General features: G+C 32.2%; 1 protein-coding gene across 2 annotated transcripts in view; it reads right to left on the minus strand.

Moving 5' to 3' along the window:
- Positions 1–21,227, minus strand: part of ADAM10 (ADAM metallopeptidase domain 10) — a 142,173-nt gene that overhangs the window by 95,142 nt on the left and 25,804 nt on the right. For both annotated transcript variants that reach the window (XM_074294631.1, XM_074294632.1), the window contains exon 2: positions 6,574–6,724. In XM_074294631.1, coding sequence (XP_074150732.1) covers positions 6,574–6,724 — 151 coding nt within the window. The remainder of the gene's footprint in view (positions 1–6,573; positions 6,725–21,227) is intronic.

Here is a 21,227-nt window from a genome sequence, read left to right on the forward strand (position 1 = left end):
AACTTTTGCCTTTACCACCTTCCCCATTTATGTTCTCAATTCCAATTCCACCCACATCTTCCTCCAGGAAGATTCCTCATCATTTATGCCCTCTTTTTTTTTTTTTTTTTTTTTTTTTTTTAATCTTCTCCCTCTCTGTTGACTGGCTCTCCTTTGCTATTACCATGCTTGAGTCTCCATAACCTAATTTTTGAAAAAAATTTTCCTATCATATTACTGTACTCATATCCTTCACTATCAACCTCTATAAACCTTCTTGAAAAGTCTTCATTTCACATCTTCATTTTCTAACCAGACATTCACTTTAAAACTCATTCTACTAAAACTACACTAGGCAAAGGATGATAAACAGTAGACAAATTCATTGGCTTTTTTCATTCATCTTTAAACTTTCAACTATAATCAACACTTCATCACGCATAAATTCTGGAGACTTGCATTTATACTAGTCTAATTCTACTCTTCTCTCCCTCTCTCTCACTAGCTGTTCTTCCTTCCATATCCTAGAAGTTGACGTTTCACCACTCAGGATTCTGTGGTTAATCCTATTCATTTCTAAAGGTTTTTCCTAAGATAATTTCATCCAACATCATGCCTTCCGTTATACCCTTTATACAAATGAATTTCAAATCTTTCTCTAGTCCTTCTTTCATGAGTCTTAAAACATTTTATTCAACTTATTGATTTTCTAGATAAGGAAACTGAGACTAAGAGAAATAATTTGCTCATAAATTACATAGAAATTAATTAGCAAAAAAGATACGTCTCTGCCCTTAATTCATTAGCTTTCCAAAGTGTCTATTTCTTAGTATGACAGGAAACCTTTCTCATGATTACTCCAACCTATTCTATCAGTTTTTATGTCTGACCATCCTCCTTTAAATATTTTGTACTTACTGTTTCAAATCCAATTCTTTTTGTACAGAAAAATAACTGTTTGGACATGTATACATATATTGTATTTAACTTATACTTTAACATATTTAACATGTATTTTGGTCAACTTGCCTTCTGGGGGAAGAGATGGGGGAAGGACAGGAAAAGCTGAAACAAAAGGTTTTGCAATTGTCAATGCTGGAAAATTACCTATGCATAAAATTTTTGTAAAAATTAATTTAATTAATTTTAAAATAAAATTTAAAAAAAAAGAAAGAAAAAAATTGGAACACAAGGTTTTGCAAGGGTGAATGTTGAAACTTACCCATGCATATATTTTGAAAATAAAAGGCTTTAATTTAAAAAATAAATACCTTGTACTTATTCCTTATTATATCAGATTCAAACTTCTAAATTTTAACCTGCCTTCATAATCTAGATTCATTCGAAATCTCCACATAGTTCTCACTACCTTCAAATATAAATCATCTTATCTACTGAAGCAGATCTTGATATTCCTAATATTTCCAAAGATGTTATTATTAATCTCTCTTTGCTTTTTGTTTATTCTATTTCCATTTCTTAAATTTTCCTCACCCCTCATTTATCAGTAAGCATAAATCCTAGCTTACTTAACAATACTTGCCTCAATAATTTCTTCAGTATTCAAATTTCTTATATCCTTTTTGTAGAATTTTCTAATTAATTCCTTCCTCAGAGGTCTTTTGTGGGAGCACCCAGTAGCTCACTAATTACTGTTTTCATAATACTAGTCTTGTTATTGCAGCTCAACATTGCCTTCAGGGCAGGGATTGCACAGGATATCCTACACTTAAGAATGAGTCATATTCCAAAAGTTCAATTGAAAGTGAATTGTTTAGAATTCAAAACACATTTTCTCATAGAAAAATTGTTATGAATAGTGTTTTGCTACCCAGTTTAGGTCACAAAAGACTAATTAATACAAAATATAGCTCAAGTATAAAACAGGAAATTGAGTATCTGGTAACAACCATGCCAACTTATGATATTTTTTACTAAGCACATAAAACACACAGATATGCACAAACAGAAATGGGAACTGAAGGTTGACTGTACCTACATTCTGCTTAATTATCTAGTGTCAGGATTGATATTAAATGTTAAAAGATTCAGTCTCATAAGATTCCAGTCCAGTCCAGTCCAGACTATGAAGTTCAGGCAAGTATCTCAACCTTCAATATCTGCTCTTCTCCCAATAGGAGAGGGAAAAGAGAGTTTCCATGAATTCTGTGCTCAGTCATAGCATCACAGGATCTCAAGCTGAAAAGGATTTTATAGATTATCAAATGCAACCCTTTATTTAAAAGATAAGAAAATAGTTGGGCTCATAGGAATTAAATGACATGCCCAAGGTCATATAGAGGGCAACAACCATATTTAATCTATATCAGATTGCTTATTGTTGTGGCAATGGGGAAGGTAAAGGAGGGAGGAAAAAAAATTGGAACACAAAATCTTGAAAAAATGAATGTTGTAAACTATTTTTTACATGTATTTGGAAAAATTAAATACTACTGAGAAAAAGTAATTAAAAAAAAAATCTTGTCTGCTCATACAACTCAAAACACCACTTGCTAGATGAAGTGCTTTGCTGATGTCTCCAGTTACCAGTTTTCTCCTACCCAAATGCCATTTATTTATCTGCATTTTTTTTCTATTTATTTGGAATAAAATTTTAATGTACTTGTTTCCCCATTAGAATATCTGTTCCTTAAGAATAGGGATTATTTAATTCATTATGTTTATATTCCCATGAGCTATACCTAGTACTCTTTAGAAAAAATACATACTTGTGATCAAAAAAGAAAATATGAACAGAATATACACATGGAAACTGAGGCTGAATATATGAAAGAGTCAAAGAAAAAAACAATAGAATATATTAAAGTAAATATCAACTGGATGGGACGAGTGCCATACCGCTTTCCCAAATTAACTAATCAGAGACATCTCCAAGTACAAAGGGAAAACATTTATTTAATCAGAGACCCAAACACATCTGGGAGCTATCCCAACTGCCATATGCTCCTGAACCTAATCAGCCAGAAATAGAACAGCCAATTAAATAGAAAAAGGCCCAAGCCTTTTCATTGGATAGACTAAAAGGCATAATTATCTTTGACCAATGGTTACCAATATTGTCTGCTTCCTATGAGTCAAGTCACTTTCACTAACTTCCAGCATCCCAGGATGGGAATGGGGATCATGTGACTTCCTGAAACCCAAGGCTCAAATGGTTATAGGGATCATGTGACTTAGACCTAGTCTCATAAACTTGAGAAAACTTCATCCAATCAATTCCATTCACAACTATGAAACAACATGCCTCTATCCTGATTATATGGATATTCATCTCTCAAGACACATGCAAAATTTAAACACAAATAAAGGAAAACAAAATGAAGCATTCAATGTTAGTAGCTGTGTTATGTCAATACAATAAATACATTACCTAAACTGATCTAAAGATTTTATGAAAACTGTTAAGAGATTACAAAAACTGTAGAAAGCAACTAAAAAATTCATTTTGGGGGCAGCTAAGTGGCACAGTGGATAGAGCACCAGCCCTGAAATCAGGAGGACTTGAGTTCAAATTTGACCTCACACTTAATAGTTCCTAGTTGCATGACCCTGGGCAAGTCACTTAACCCCAACTGCCTCAAAAAAAATTTTTGAATGAATTTGACATGAATAAAGACATCTACAGTCTCAAGGTAAATAAAAGAGCAAAGACGTTTTAATAACAACTAGTATTTATATAGCTCTTTAAGTTGTGCCAAGTGTTACATTTATTATCTTATTTAATCCTCAATAACTTTGGAAGATAAATGCTATTTATTTCAAAGATAAGGAAAGTGAAACAAATAGGGCAAGCCCAAACTAGATTTTGACACAGGTTTTCCTGATTCCAGGTCCAGCACTTTATCCCTTGCAACACCTAGCTACCTCCCCCTAATTTCCTGGGAGGATGCATAACTAGATCTCAAATTACCATGTAAAGCAATAATCATAAAAATTATATGGTTTCTATATCCACTCACATGAAAGAGTGTTCCAAATCACTACTGATCAGAGAAATGCAAATTAAGACCACTCTGAGATACCACTACACACCTGTCAGATTGGCTAAGATGACAGGAACAAATAATGACAAATGTTGGAGGGGATGTGGGGAAATTGGGACACTAATACATTGCTGGTGGAGTTGTGAAAGAATCCAGCCATTCTGGAGAGCAATCTGGAATTATGCCCAAAAAGTTATCAAACTGTGCATACCCTTTGACCCAGCAGCGCTACTACTGGGATTATATCCCAAAGAAATACTAAAGAGTGGAAAGGGACCTGTATGTGCCAAAATGTTTGTGGCAGCTCTTTTTGTTGTGGCTAGAAACTGGAAGATGAATGGATGTCCATCAGTTGGAGAATGGTTGGGTAAATTGTGGTATATGAAGGTTATGGAATATTATTGCTCGGTAAGAAATGACCAGCAGGAGGAATATAGAGAGGCCTGGAGAGACTTAAATCAACTGATGCTGAGTGAAATGAGCAGAACCAGAAGATCACTGTACACTTCAACAACAATACTGTATGAGGATGTATTCTGATGGAAGTGGAAATCTTCAACATAAAGAAGATCCAACTCACTTCCAGTTGATCAATGATGGACAGAGGTAGCTACACCCAGAGAAGAAACACTGGGAGGGGAATGAAAATTGTTAGCACTAATATCTGTCTGCCCAGGTTGCATATACCTTCGGATTCTAATGTTTATTGTGCAACAAGAAAATGATATTCGCACACATGTATTGTACCTAGACTATATTGTAACACATGTAAAATGTATGGTATTGCCTGTCGTCGGGGGGAGGGAATAGAGGGAGGGGGGGTAATTTGGAAAAATGAATACAAGGGATAATATTATAAAAAAAAAAATATATATATATATATATATAATAAAAAAAAAAAAGATAAAAAAAAATTATATGGTTTCACTTTTAAAATAGTTAAGTAGATCAGAAAATAGACATAGCCTCATTTAAAAAAAAAAAGAACCCAAACTACTTGAGACAGACTAAGAAGGAATGGGCTAAGAGAAAGTTAATTTTACAATTTACAAGGAAAGTTTTAAAGTAGCAGAAATTAGGTTTAGACTAGTACTGAACACAATATATGAAAACTTCAAATGGATATAGAAACTAGATTTTAAAAGATCACATAAGTAAATTAGGAGAACAAAAAGAAGTGATACATATTTCAGTTAGGTTATGATTCTTTTCCATGAATGATTGACGTAAAAGCAAAAAATAAAAATTAAATTAAATTTAAAAAATTTTAAAGAGAAAAAAAAAACTCCACATATAACAAAATATTGGTAGTATAAATTTATGTGGCAGTAAAGAAAATGTAAACAAAAAAGATATCCAACAAATTGAAAAATGAATGTATCTCGTGCATGCACACGCGCGCGCGCGCACACACACACACACACACACACACAAATTTCTAAATATAATGAAAGCTACTGTATCATTAAAGAAAACTAGAAGGAATTCCGAAAAACTTGGAACCGATTAAAGTAGAAATGCCTTTAAAGAAAACAATACTAAATAAATCAGAAATCAAAATTCTATGACAAATATAAATTTGAAAGGACTGTCTTTGAAGAAATATATTTCCCTATTCTAAATAAAGAAATATTGGACCACTGATGCAGAATGCTGTCAGTGAATCAATATATCTGTTGACTTTATCTAACTATGTTCCTTTGTTGCAAAAGAGGGTTCTTTGTAGGATAGGAAGAGGATAGAAATTGAACAGTGATATAAAAAAATATAAATCAATAAAATATTTTTTAAAAACAGAAATGCAGAATGGTCAACTTAGATCTTTAAAATAAAGAAAAAGGACTACACAAAGAATGTGGGACACAGAGAGTAACAAAAATATTTTCAAAATGGGGATGAAATCATAGAGATAAGTTTTTTAATGAAGACTAATTCAAAAGTGATACACAAAACAGATGATAAAGACAAGACTAAAGGCAAAGAACTCAAGATGCTATTGCAATAACTCAATCTTATGGTAATAGAGTCTGATTCCTAGAGGTAATCTAATTAATAGAATGAACATTTCACAGACAAGATTTTGCAAACAACCAACTTGAGGGAAGAAAGAAAATGAGAAGAATTCAAAAATCACTCCAAAATTTTATCCTGAAGTGACTGCAAGAATAATGGCCAAATTAAATCTCATAAAATTCTGACTTTAAAGTAGTTAAAGTAGTCAGAAAAATAATGCAGCAGATAGTACTAAAGTTCCTCATCTATTTAAAACAAAAAACAAAAAAACCTCAAGTTCCTGATCTGTAAAAGAAATTGAATAACTTGCCAATGATACATATTACTAATAGGGTCAGAAATGGCACTAAAAGTGATATCTTTAGTTCTTGCTTTCGTGGTATTTTATTTAAGTATCAATTCCATGAATATATAAATATAAGGCATATATAGATAATTAAATATATACCTACACATATAAACACAGCTATAAAAAGATATTTTAAATTACTTAAAGGAAGAATATGCTGTAAATTTAGGTGAAGTGAAAACAAAAAAATATCAATACAAACTTAAATTTTTTTTAAAAATCACTCACCTTCCATGTGCATGAAAATCCAGGCGTAAAAACTGGTCTTCATGTGAGATTGCTCTTTTGGCACGCTGGTGTTTTTGGTGTAAAGAATCCACATCATAAGACAATCCTTCATAATGTCTAATGTGTTTATTTAATGGATTTCCATATTGACCTGCAGAAAGAAAAAGAAAATTGATCAAATACTTGTGCATTTATAAAAACTCTCCAGTACTTCACTCTTCATTTTCATATTATACACACATATATATATTATAAAAAGGGTAAAAAAGAGCAAGAAATCAGTCTGGACAATATAAGAATTCTTGGTGCCACTTCTGACCCTACTAGTAATGTATCTTTGGCAAGTATTCAATTTCTTTTGCAGATCAGGAACTTCAGGTTTTTGTTGTTGTTGTTTAATAGATGAGGAACTTTAGCACCATCTGCATTATATTTCTGACTACCTTAAAGTCAGAATTTTATGAGATTTAATTTGTCCATTATTCCTGCAATCATTTCAGGATAAAGGAATATTAGAATTGGAGCAAAAGACATGAAGCTACTGGTATCACAACAGTGTTTAAGGACATTATGATAAAGAACACCCTCTCACATTCTCTAATGTTCTTTCATGTTCTCTCCATTTCCCTATATGCATCCGTGTGTGTATATAAATAATCCCAATTGTTACTGTGGAAATGCCCAGTAGATGATTGTACAAACAAGCTTGGAAACATCCATTATCCATTATTATATTACCCCATCTATATAAAGCGGAAATTGGACTAAATAATATCCATGGTTTCTTCCATCACTAAAATTCTATAAAAAATCTTTATTCATCTCAGGGTGGGAAAAAAAAATTAAAAAAAAAAAAAAAAGGAAAGCATATAGCAGCTTCTTTTGTGAACTATTCAACATGTCCCCCCTTTAAAAAGGCATCAGGGTGCTAAAAGATAATTCAGAAAATCTCTTGTGATTGATTAGGAGAGCACCAAAAAAAGTATCTATACAATTTAACAAGATATTGTAGAATAAATAGTTGAGAGTAATGCTCTGAAGAAAGAGACCAATTTATAAATAATCAAAGTATTAGAGCTTGAAATTTTCTGAAATCCAAATCAATGCTTTCATTTTACTGAAAAGTAAACTGAACCCTAAAGAGATATCACACAAATAGTAGCAGTCAAGACTCTTGACTTCCATGACAATATTCTTTTTATTATACCTGAATATTTCTCTAAAGCATGTTTTTAAAAATGGTGAAATTGTATTTAAATTGTTTAACAACATACAGTTTTCACTTTAAAATGTTACATGTTTCCTCATAAGATCATATCTACTATAATGTACCCTGCTATATAATATCAGAATTAAATTTCAACAACTAAAAAAAAAAATTCCATAATTAGATTAAAGGCAAAGAGAAATATATTTTTCAACAGTCTCCAGTTCCCACAAACAGAAGCAATTTAAGTTCAAAAAAGGAAAAAAGTAACAATTCCTTCAAAAAAGCATTCCATTCCATTCTATTCTATTCGGGGGGAGGAGGGGAAAAGGTGGGAATGTTTTTGTTTTAAAGAATTTTTCCTACTATACTCTCCCTTCAATTTGCTATGTGAGACAAAAAGATTTTAATTCCCCCAAGAAATATTGTTCGCAAGTAAATAAAACTTTCCAATAGCTTATACCATGTTAACCCTATCTTATTCCATATTATTCTAAGTTGCAAAGTACCAATATACTGAATTTCCATTTGGGGGATAAAAATTTTCAATTTGAAAACGCTACAGTTTATAACTCTACTTTTTAGGATTCTCACTGTTATTTCAGCATCTATGAAGTTTGAATAGAATTCATAACTTTTGAAGTTAACTCTACACATTCTTAAAAGCAGTATTTCAATAAAGAAGATAAGCACTTATTCATTTATTTCCTCTCCAAAATGTGTGTGCACATGCATGTGTATTTCCAAACAATTCTAAGATACTTCAATATATAGGGATAATGACAAAGACTGGCAGAAGTAAAATAAACCTATGATTTCAACAGAGCAGGGATGCTTTTGGTGAGAAATTTCCTCTACCAAGGCAGGCACGCACTTTGTTTGGAATTTCTATTTTATTCTATTTTCTATTCAAATCTTCTATTTTCTATTCTTCCAAGTTGCCTAGAACAGTGTAAGTTTAAGGAACATGCCCAGATCACATAACTATTTATGTCTGAAACTTGAACTATCTTCCTGGCTCAAGAATCCAGCTCAGCTCTCTGGTCATTTACTTCTCCATATGTATTCTCTCTCTCACTTTCAATATACAGTTAACCTAAATAGGAAAATTAAAAAGAAAAGGTATTGTTTTAAATCTGCAAATTATTTAGGAACAAAAAGCATTTTTTTCAAACGCCTCAGTCCCAGATTACAGGTGTTAAGACAAACTTCCCTCTTTCTTGGTAGCTCAAAGATTGCAAGTGCAAAATTGAATCTGCCAAACATAGTCATAGAGCAGGACAGTTTCAATTTCTGTTAACTATTTTTCTTTATTATAAGGCCAATCTAATACATATTGAACAATTTCACTGTATAACCAATATTCGATTGCTTGTTTTCTCAGTGTGAGAAAAATGTTGGGAGGGAGAGAATATGGAACTCAAAATTTAAAAAGAAAAGGATGTAAAAATATCAAATGGGGAGAAGAAGATCAATATAATTATTTTGCTTGCCTATATTTCTCTGTTTCAAAAGAAGAGGTAGAAGGTGGCCCACAGGAAGAAATTATGACCAAGAAAAAAGCATCAATGAAACAATAATAAATATACAGAAATCAGTAGAAGTTTAAGAAAGGGATGCAAACAAGCAGGTTAGTTTTGGAACTAATGCTATGCTTAATATATAGTTTTTAAAAGTTATTCAAAAGGATTCATGGTTCAATACACAATCCTCATTTTACTTATCCTTTGTATATGGAAATATCTTCATCTTGATTGTTTATCAAGTTTTGTATTTTTTTTTATAAGAAGAAAGGAGGGAGGGAGGAAAGAAAGGAGTGAGGAAAAGAAAAAAGGAGGGGAGTGAAGAATAGAAAGTGAAAGAACTGTAGGCTTAAATCAAGAGAAATCTGGGAATTACAACTGGTTCTGACACTTGCTAAATTGAGTATGCACATACCCTTTGACCCAGCAGCGCTACTACTGGGCTTATATCCCAAAGAAATACTAAAGAGCGGAAAGAGACATATATGTGCCAAAATGTTTGTGGCAGCTCTTTTTGTTGTAGCTAGAAACTGGAAGATGAATGGATGTCCATCAGTTGGAGAATGGTTGGGTAAATTATGGTATATGAAGGTTATGGAATATTATTGCTCTGTAAGAAATGACCAGCAGGAGGAATACAGAGAGGCCTGGAGAGACTTAAATCAATTGATGCTGAGTGAAATGAGCAGAACCAGAAGATCACTATACACTTCAACAACAATACTGTATGAGGATGTATTCTGATGGAAGTGGAAATCTTCAACATAAAGAAAAGCCAACTCACTTCCAGTTGATCAATGATGGACAGAGGTAGCTACACCCAGAGAAGAAACACTGGCAAGTGAATGTAAATTGTTAGCACTAATATCTGTCTGCCCAGGTTGCATGTACCTTCGGAATCTAATGTTTATTGTGCAACAAGAAAATGATATTCACACACATATATTGTATCTAGACTATATTGTAACACATGTAAAATGTATGGGATTGCCTGTCATCGGGGGGAGGGAATAGAAGGAGGGGGGGATAATTTGGAAAAATGAATACAAGGGATAATATTATTATATATATATATATATATATATATAATAAAAAATTATTAATCTAAAAAATAAATAAATAAATAAAAAATAAAGTTGCAATCTCCTTGCCAAAAAAAAAAAAAAATAAAAAATTGAGTATGCACAAGCAAAGTCACTTAACCCACCCTTCTTCCCCTAGCTAAAGTACCAACCCAACATATAGCTGCTTTATTCAGATCCACTATTAAATCACAAGAGTGTAAGAATTCTATTTAACTAAAAGAAATTAATAAACTGACAAGGAAAAGATAAAAGGACAAAAGACTGAAATGGATAGGAAAGGAGGAGGCATTAAGAGACAAGGGGAGAGGAAGGGAAAAGGAGGTGGAAAAATATCTCTAACACAAATAAGGCAAGCAAAAATGAATTTATACAAGGAGAGGATGGGGTAAGGCAAAGAATGATGATACTAAAAGGTCATATAATACGGAAAGAGCATTAGTCAGAAACAAAACAGACTCAAAGCAGTTGGGAGAAAAAAAACAGAATGATAAGCACAAGAGAATGAAGAGAACTGCACAGTAAAGATGATAGAATGGATTAGAACTCAGAATCCAACAATGTTTTTTAAAAGAAACAATACTTGAAATAGAATATGCAAAAATGAAATGATCTAATGGCTGGCTGTTCTGAAAGACTAATAATAAAAAATGCTATTCATACCCACAGAAAGAACTGATTGTATCTCTGCTTTTAAGCCACTTTTTTTTTTTTACTATATTTTTCTTGAAGGTTATTTGGGGGGACCAAAAGGAAAAGCCATAATTTTAGGGTTTTTTTTAATAACTTGACTTTTATGAAATTGTTTTGCATAATGTCATGTACTTTCTTAATGGGGGGGGAGAAAGGAAGAGAATCTAGAACTCAAAAGTTTTAAAAACAAGTGTAAAAATTGTTTTACTTGTAATTGGGGGAAATAAAAATATTAAAAATTAAAGAAGGAAAGGCAAAGAGTTAAAATAAAAGGCTGAAGTAGAGTCTGTTATGCTTCCACTAATAAAAAAGGAAGAGATAGAAATCATGACCTTGGATAAAGACTTAATTGAGATATTCAATGAAACTATCATTTTCTTGAAAAGTACCTATTATTATACAAAGGTGACATGTAATTAATTATATGTAAATTATATATTATAGACCATGAATATCAACATTAAACATATGTACCAAATGACATAGCATCAAAAGTCTTAAAAGCAAAGTTAAATAAGTTACAAGAAGAAATAACATTGGGGGAGGGGAAGGGAGGAGGGAGAGAAGGGGAAAAATAAGGGAGGGAAATGAGGGGAAAGAGAAGGGGGCAACTAAGTGACACAGTGGATAGAGCACCAGTTCTGAAGTTAGAAAGACCTGAGTTCAAATTTTACTTCAGATACTTAACACTTCCTAGCTGTGTTACCCTGGGCAAGTCACTTAACCGAAGTACTTTAGCCAAAAAAAAAAAAAAAAAAAAAAAAAGATAAGGAAGAAGAAGAAGAAATAATAAGACAACAAAACTATGTTAGGATGTGAATCTACTCCTTTCAAACCTAGATAATTCAAACCAAAAAATAAGCAAGAGAAGTCAAGGAAGTAAATATAAATTTTTTTAAGACTTGGTATGCTAGATCATTGGAGAATACTGAATGGAAATGGAAAGGAATATATTCACTATTCATATATACATGACACCTTCCCCCCAAAAAAAAACAACTGTTTACTTATTAAATCAAAGCTTTTAAAACTTTTTTCACTCATATCACCTTTTTGCTCAAGAAATTTTTATGTGATCCTGATTACATAGGTATATAAAATGGGCATACAAATCAAATATCTACTGATAATCAAAATTTCACAACCTTCATATTCAATTACAAAACCCCATATGGAGTCATGAACCACATTTTAAGAATTGGGTATTAGGGAAAAGAAAAAATAAAACGCCCTAACAAATGAAGAGAAGTAAAACACTAAAGTACATCTTTACATTACAAAATAAAAGATACATACAACAAAGACACTGAAAAAATTCTAAATAATACAACAAATGATAGAAACAGAACAAAATTTCCATTAAGAACCATATAACAATAGCACAACATATCAAAATTTAGGGATACAGCTATAGCAGTCAATAAGGAGAAATTTTACAACTCTAAACTCATCAATAAAGAAAAAACAAATCAACAAATTGGGCATGCAACTTAAAAAACAACAACAAAACTAAAAAGCCAACATTAAAATAAAAACCACTATTAAAATAGAAATCCTGAAAAACCAGAACATTAACAAAATTGAAAAAAAAATTGATAAATAAGTAAATAAGTCATTAACTAATTTGATTAAGAAAAAGAAAATCAAATTACCATTATCAAAAATGGAAAAAGTGAATCAAGAACCAATGAAAAGAAAATTGTTGGGCGTAACTGCACATAATTATATTTCATTGAAACTGACAATCTAAATTAAATGGATGAATATAAATTACTTAAAATAACAGAACAGGAAATAAAAGACTTAAATAATCCTATCATAGAAAAAGAAATTAAACAAACCATATTTTTATGATTTCCCTTTAAAAAAAAAAAAAACTCCTAATATTATTGTTCTGTAAGAAATGACCAACAGGATCATTTCAGAAAGGCTTGGAGAGACTTACATGATCTGGTGCTGAGTGAAATGAGCAGGAACAGGAGATCGTTGTATACTTCAACAATACTATATGATAATCAATTCTAATGGGCATGGCCAAGATCAACAATGAGATGAGCCAAATCAGTTCCAACTGAGCAGTAATGAACTGAATCAGCTACACCCAGCAAAAGAACTCTGGGAGATGACTATGAACCCCTAAATGGAATTCCCAGTCCCTCTGTTTTTGTCCACCTGCATTTTTGATTTCCTTCACAGGCTAATTGTACACTATTTCAAAGTCTGATTCTTTTTGTACAGCAAAACAACTGTTTGGACGTGTATACATATATTGTATTTAATTTATACTTTAACATATTTAACATGTATTGGTTAACCTGCCATCTGGGGGGCGGGAGGGGGGTGTGGAAGGAGGGGAAAAATTAGGACAAAAGATTTGGCAATTGTCAATGTTGTAAAATTACCCATGCATATATCTAGTAAATAAAAACTATTAAATTAAAAAAAAAAACTCCTAGAGCAAATTAATATACAAGTGAATTCTAACAAACATTTAAATTATTCTAATATTCCATAAACTGTCTGAAAAATAGAAGAATGGATAATACAAATTTTCTTTTGTAACACATATAAAAAGCTTTAGTTAAAAAAAAATATATTTTCATAGTGCACAGATAATTTTTCAACATTAACCCTTTCAAAACCTAGTGTTCCAATTTCCCCTATTTTTTTTCATTAATTACCTTGAAATTCTTGACCTTTTGTCCTTCCAGACGAACTATTGTTATTATTTTTTCTACAGCTATAAAATAATTTCTTGTGAGTTTTATTGATATGGCAGTAAATAAGTAGATTAATTTAGGTAATATTGTCATTTTTATTATATTTGCTCAACCTACCCATTAGCACTTGTTATTTTTCCAACTGATTAGATCTGACTTTATTTGTGTGGAAAGTATTTTGTAGTTGTGTTCATATAGTTCCTGACTTTGCCTTAACATAAAATATTTGGGAGTCTTATCTGTCATCAATAGTTATTTTAAATGGAATTTCTCTTGCTCCTGAACTTTGTTGGCAATATTTTAAAAATGGTGATGATTTATGTGGATTTATTTTGCATCCTGCCACTCTGCTAAAGTTGTGAATTGTTTCTAGTAATTTTTAGTTGATTTTCTTGGATTCTCTAAGTATACATACCATCATACCATCTGCAAAGAGTGGTAATTTGGTTTCTTCTATCTACTCTAATTCCTTTAATCTCCTTTTCCTCTCATTTTCAAAGGTATCCTTTCTAATGCAATATTGAATAATAATGGTGAAAGTTGGCAACCTTATTTCACCCCTGACCTTATTGAGAATAGTTCTAGTTTGTCCCCATTACATATGATGCTTGCTGATGGTTTTTAAATAGATGTTACTGATTATTTTAAGGAAAACCCCAATTATTCCAATACTGTCTAGCATTTTTAATAGGGATAATGAATTTTATCAAATGCTTTTTCTCCATATATTGAGATAATCATATGGTTTTTGTCAGTTTGGTTATCGTAATGTTCAGGCTAGCTTTCTGGAGGTCTTCCGAATGGGTCTTGGTCTCAGCAGGATAGTCGCCACAAGGATGGACAAGAATAGTCTAAAGTCTTTATTGTCTCCTTCACAGTCTGTGTCTGTCATAGTCTGACCCAGTCATCTCCAGCAGTCTGACAGTCTGCCAGTTTCAACCAGTCTTAGTCTAAGTCTGACTTTGTCCCCAGTTTCTCAGCCCTTAAATACCCTATTACAATTACATCATTGCATTATACTATGTATGTGTGAACTAGAGAACCATCAGCTCATCAATTCCACTGAATTAACACCTTGTTTCAAGTATATTTCTCCAGAGTTCTGCCCTTTACAGATTATCGATATAAATCAATTATACTAATAGTTTTCCTAATATTGAACCAGTCTTGCATTACTGGTATAAATCCTACTTAGTTGTGGTGTATCATCCTGGGGATGACTTCCTGTCATCTCTTTGCTAATATTTTAAGGTTTTTGCATCAATATTCATTAGTGAAATTGGTCTATAATTTTCTTTCTCCATTTTCATTCTATCTGGTTTAGGTATCAGCACTATATATATAAAAAGAATTTGGTAGGAGTCCTTCTTTCCCTATTTTTTTCAAATACTTTACATAGTATTGGAGTTAATTTTTCTTTAAATGTTTGGCAGTATTCACATGTAAATCTATCTAGCCCTGAAGATTTTTTCTTAGAAAGTTGATTATTAGCTTGTTCTATTTCTCTTTCTAAAATGGAAGCATTTAAATAATTTATTTCTTCTTCTGTTAATCTGGGCAATATACATTTTTGTAGGTATTACTGTATTTCACTTAGATTATCAAATTTATTGACATAAAGTTGGACAAAATTACTCCTAATTATTGCTCTAATTTCCTCCTTATTAGTGAAAAGGTCTCCCTTTTTATTTTTGAGACTAACAATTTTATTTTCTTCTTTCCTTTTTTAATCAAATTAACTAAAGGATTATGTTTTGTTGGTTTTTTCATAAAACCAACTCATTTATTAGTTCAATAGTTTTCTTACTCTCAATTGTATTAATCTCCCCTTTTATTTTCAGAATTTCAAATATGTTATTTAATTGGGGTTTTTAATTTGTTCTTTTTCTAGCTTTTTTAGTAAGCCCAATTTACTGATCTTCTCTTTCTCTATTTTATGCAAGCATCTAGAGATATATAATTTCCCCTTAATAGCTGCTTTGATTGCATTCCACAAATTTCAGTATATTGTCTCATTACTGTCCTTCTCTTGAATGAAATTATCATGTCTATGATTTGTTGTTTCATTATTAATTCTTTATGATTAGATTATTTAGATTCCAACTAATTTGGGGTCTAATTTCCCCTGGCCTTTTACTGCATGTGATTTTTATTGCATCATGATCTGAAAAAAATGCATTTACTGTTTTTTCCTTTCTGCATTTTATCTTGAGGTTTTTATGCCCTAATACATGGTCAATTTTTGTAAAGGTTTCATAAACCACCACAAAAAAAAAGTAAACTCTTTTCTGTCTCCATTCAATTTTCTCTAACTTTTCTAACACTGTTTACCTTCTTAATTTCTTTCTTATTTTTGGTTTAAGTTATCTAGTTCTGAGAGAGCAAGGTTGAGACCTCCCACTAGAATAATTTTGCTGTCTATTTCTTCTTGCAGCTCTCCTAACTTTCTCCTCTAGGAATCTGGATGCTATACCACTTGGTGCATATATGTTTTGTATTGATATTGCTTCAGTATCTATGGTACGCTTTAGCAAGCTATAGTTTCCTTCCCTATCTTTTTAAATTAGAGCTCTTTTTGCTTTTGCTTGATCTGAGATAGAATGGCTACCCTTGCTTTTTTTTTTTTTTACTTCAGATGAAGCATAATAGATTCTGCTCCAGCCTTTTACCTTTACTCTGTATGTATCTTTCTGCTTTGAATGTATTTCTTGTAAACAACATATTGTAAGATTTTGGCTTTTAAGCTAGTCTGCTATCCCGCTTCCATTTTATGGGAGAGTTCATCCCATTCACATTCACAGTTAAAATGACTAAATATTTCTCCTGCCATCTTATTTACTTCAAATTTCCCTGATTTTACCTCCATCTTCCTCTTTTTCCGGTACAATCCCCTTTCCAACTCTGGTTTCTTTTTCATATTAACATGGTAAAATCAAATTATATCTGCACTCTCTAAGCATATCCAAAATAGAGCTATAATTTCTCTAGAGTTCTTTCCTTTTTACCTTTTAATGTTTCTCTTGAGTTCTGTATTTAGACATCAAATTTTTGTTCAACTCTGGTCTTTTCATCAGAAATAAATGAAAATCACCAGTATCACTCACTGAATGTTCATCTTCTTTCTTGAAAGGTAATGCTCAATTTAGCTGGAGAGATGATTTTTTGGTTGCAATCCAAGTTCCTTTGCCTTTCAGAATATCAGATTACACTCCCTTCTATCCTTTAAGGTCCTGGGTAATCCTGATTGTGGCTCCTTGATATATGAACTGTTTCTTTCTGGCAATATTTTTTTTCCTTGACCCAATAATTCTGAAATTTAGCTATAGTATTCCTTGGAATTTTCTTTTTGGGGGTCTCTTTCAGGAAGTGATCCACGAATTCTTTCAATGGTTATTTTACCTTCTGGTTCTACATTAGGGCAGTTTTCCTTAATGATTTCCTGAAAGATAATGCCTCGGCTCTTTTTTTCATCATGGTTTTTAGTAATCCTTAGATTGTCTCTCCTAGATCTATTTTCCAAGTCAACTGTTTTTCCAATGAGGTATTTTACATTTGCTTCTATTTTTTCTTTCTTTTTTTGGCTTTATTTGACCAATTCTTGTTGTCTCATTGAGTCATTCATTTTCATTTGTTCATTTGTTTCATTTGTTCAGTAAGATGTCTTGTCCTTTTAGGATAGTGGTGGCAAATAAGTTGAGTTCAGACCTGTCTCAGGAATTTCTTGTCTGTGTGACTTTATAGGTTGTTTTATCTGTTTATCTTACTTCCTTAATATATAATGGAATCATAATAATAGTATCTAACTGTCAGGTAGTATCACATGATTGTAAAGTATTTGGCATAGTGTCTGGAACATGGAAAACACAGAAATGTTAATAAGTATAAATATTCTATAGTGATTTTGTATGCAATTAATATAGAACGCCAGAAATGAGTGATCTTTCTATGTAAGTTGAAGTGCATTCAACAGAATAAATGTCACCTGATTGACAATTTTGTTTAATATTTAAATGCATGTTATCATGTCTCATTGTATTTATAAAATTTCTCATGCTGTGTATTGGAAATACTTGATATACTGGACATTCTCTTTTAAGCCAGATATTGTTACATCATAAATTGAATTATAAAAAGAATGTGACAAATGTTTGAAAACTATTAAATATTTAATGGGGCATATTTTGTGTTTAAATAGATAGTAATAATAATATAATAGTTTACACATATAGTGAACTGTCATGTATTGAAGTTACTTCTGTTTCTTTTAACAATTTCATAATTCTCATAGAAGGCAAAATAATACTGGATGAAGCTCAGTCCTTTAAACAAACTTGTAATTTCCCCATATTGGCTAGAGGACATCTTAATTCCTTCAACTTCAGTACTTCAGAAGTTTACAACCCATAGTTAAATTACCCAGCCCAGCTGAAATAAGAGCCTCATGGATAATTTGAAGAAGCCTTTGTTACTATTATTAAAGTTTTGCTATTTCTTATTTGGTGTCCTACCTACTGAGATTCTTGGATCTGATTTGTTTTGCAGTGCCTTGCTAATAAATTGATATGCTTGAATTTAATTGTCAGTTCTTCGGCTTCATTTTAGACAATTCCAGGTATCATTTGATCTTTGTGATATATTACTGTATTTTTCTTGCTATTCTTTTACTCAAATTTTTGCATCAATATTCATTAGAAAAACTAGCCCTCAGTTTTTGTTTTGATTCTTCCTAGTTTAATTATTAAACTTCTATTTGTGAGGCCCCCTGCTTTGAGGTTGATGGCTTCAACTGCTTTTTGACCTTGTCCCCTCACTCAGGGAGACATACCTTTCCTGGTATGCTGGGATATAGATGGTAGCTCTAATCCTAACTGAAGATCTTGAATATGAATTTAATTTCTCATAATGACATATACAGTGCAGATAGGAGGGGTGGAGCCAAGATGGTGGAAAGTAGACATGTATCCATCTGAGCTTCTCCAAGCTTTCTTCAAATCAGCAGAGTAAGCCTTTGAATTGGTTTTGGAATGACAGAACCCACAAATATTTGGAGTATGACAAATTTTCAGATAAAGATCCTGTGGAAGAACTTCATAAAAGGTCTGTTGAAATCGGGCAGAGCGAGAGGCTGCCCAGCTCAGACCTCAGCACAGGGAACCCAGGGCAAGAATCTGGGCGGGTAGCCAGGATATTGTGGCTTCTGGGCACTGGGAAATCTGCTGTGAGGCTCTTTGACTACTCTGTCCTGTTTACAAGCCAGTGGTTCAGACATATGCTGTAAGATACCCAAAGCAAATTGTGAGCCCCTGAACCTAGAATGTGGGGTGTGGCCATGCCTACTTAGAACCAGAAGACAGTCAAATACCAGGACAAACTAAAACCAGCTGTTACTCTTTTGCCTTAAGAGCAGACTGCAATACTTTACAAAAAAAAAAAAAAAAAAAGAGCCAGAAAGCAAAAAGAACTGACTATAGACAGCTTTTATAGAGAGAGATAAGAACAGACCTCAAACACTGGGATTCCTAAAGGGTAATAAGCTCCAGATGAAACCCCAGAGGGTGATATGAGTTGGTCCTCATTTTATAAAGCTCTCTTGAAAGAATTCAAAAAGGAACTTAAAAGAGAGAAGAAAAATGGGGGAGAGGGGGGAATGAGATCTGCAAGAAGGTATAAAAAAGGGAAAACAAATTATCTGAAGAAAACTGCTTTAAAAATAGATATGATAAAATGGGGAAAGCATGTAATTCCTTACAAAATAGATATGAAAAAAGAAACCAATTCATTGAAAAACAGAGTTTGTGAAAGGGAAAAAAAATTTCAATGAACAAAACTGAGACAGGTCTGAACTCAACTTATTTGCTACAACTATCCTAAAAGGACAAGACATCTCACTGTAAATGAGAAGACACATTTCAGTTTCAGGACTAAATTTCAATCAAATCAAATCTATTTCCTTTTACTTCAAATTATACAGCTAAGCTGCTTCGAGTTTTTCTGACCAAAGATTTAAAGTGACAGTTTTACATTTTTGTCCCATTTTAAACATGAATGTAACTTCCCCATAGAAGGAATAAAATATACCCTTCTAATAGTGCTTCAAAAAATTTTCCTTAAATAATTTAACACTATAATTCCGTCTCTATCATATCATAAGGAATCATAAGGAATCATTAGGAATCTTATCTTTCTTATCTAAATGAGAACAAAGCCCTCTGTCAAATCTCTCTAAAATAACCTTTACATTCAAATTCTCTATTTACACTATCAAGCAAACAAAAAAATTCCTGAAATTCGGTCTTGTTTTTTTTCATATTCTGCTTTTAGAAACTTGCTTAATTTCCCAAAAATATCCCAGAATATCTACAGAATTAATTTTCACTCGACTGAACTGTTACATTGTTTCTAGTTCTCTAAATCATTAAGTTCTGTTATACAGGTCACCCAAAACATTTTTTTCAGATCAGATCTTACTTATTTTTAAGTTGTTCCCTAATTAAAAACTTTTTTCTTGATCAGTTTCAATTAACTTTCACATACCTCAAAGTTCACTAAAATATTTTACCATTTATAAAAATATTCAAACCACAATTTGGAAATTCACAATAAAGAAATTAAATGTGTCACACACAAATTTAGTCTCTAATTAGCTTACAATAACAAATTTCTACAGACTGGGTACAAAGATTCCCTTCGTCTTATCTACATCTCTCATCTGCCCTTCTAGCTTGGTTAGATGAGGGAGGAGAGAGTGTGAGGGAGAGGAGAAGAAAGGAAAAGGAGGGAAGATGAGGGAGGAAACAGACAGACACATTTTCCTTTCCATTGAAAGTTCCTCAGAAAAATTCATTCTTTTTCCTTTGCCTGGTGAGGCCATAGCAGGAATTTAAGAGCATTTACAAAAATATAGACCAGATCAAGACAATATACACAGATGGACTTCCTAGAAGTTTTTCCTTATCTCTCAGCAAAAAAAAAAAAAAATCAGCATGCAGAACCGCAATGCAAAAATCCTTCCATTTGACAAATAGGAATGAGTCTTTGAGAAGCAGAGGGCACAAACCTTGTAGACAAACCATACCAACAAAACCAAGTTCATATGGTAAGGGGCATGGTTATTTAGTGGACAATTTCAATTTTTCTAATATACCATAATTAAAAGTGCTGAATTTAGGTCAGAATAATTTATCAGATGAATCCCTTGTAGTTTTAGCCCAAAACTGACACAATTTAATAGTTCTCTTTTTTGTCAATCTGGATTGAGCTAAGAACTTGCACTAGTCCCAAAATATGAGAAAAAGTTTTCCAGAAGGGTTTCCCTTAAATATGCTACTACCAGATCCCATAATTCCTTTAAAGGAATCCTGCAGGTGCTTCCTTACCAGTGTAGGAGGTCATTCCCTTCTCTACTAAACGCAGGTATTTACCTTGGCTT

The sequence above is a fragment of the Sminthopsis crassicaudata genome, chromosome 2, assembly GCF_048593235.1.
Source record: "Sminthopsis crassicaudata isolate SCR6 chromosome 2, ASM4859323v1, whole genome shotgun sequence".
Lineage (NCBI taxonomy): Eukaryota > Metazoa > Chordata > Mammalia > Dasyuromorphia > Dasyuridae > Sminthopsis > Sminthopsis crassicaudata.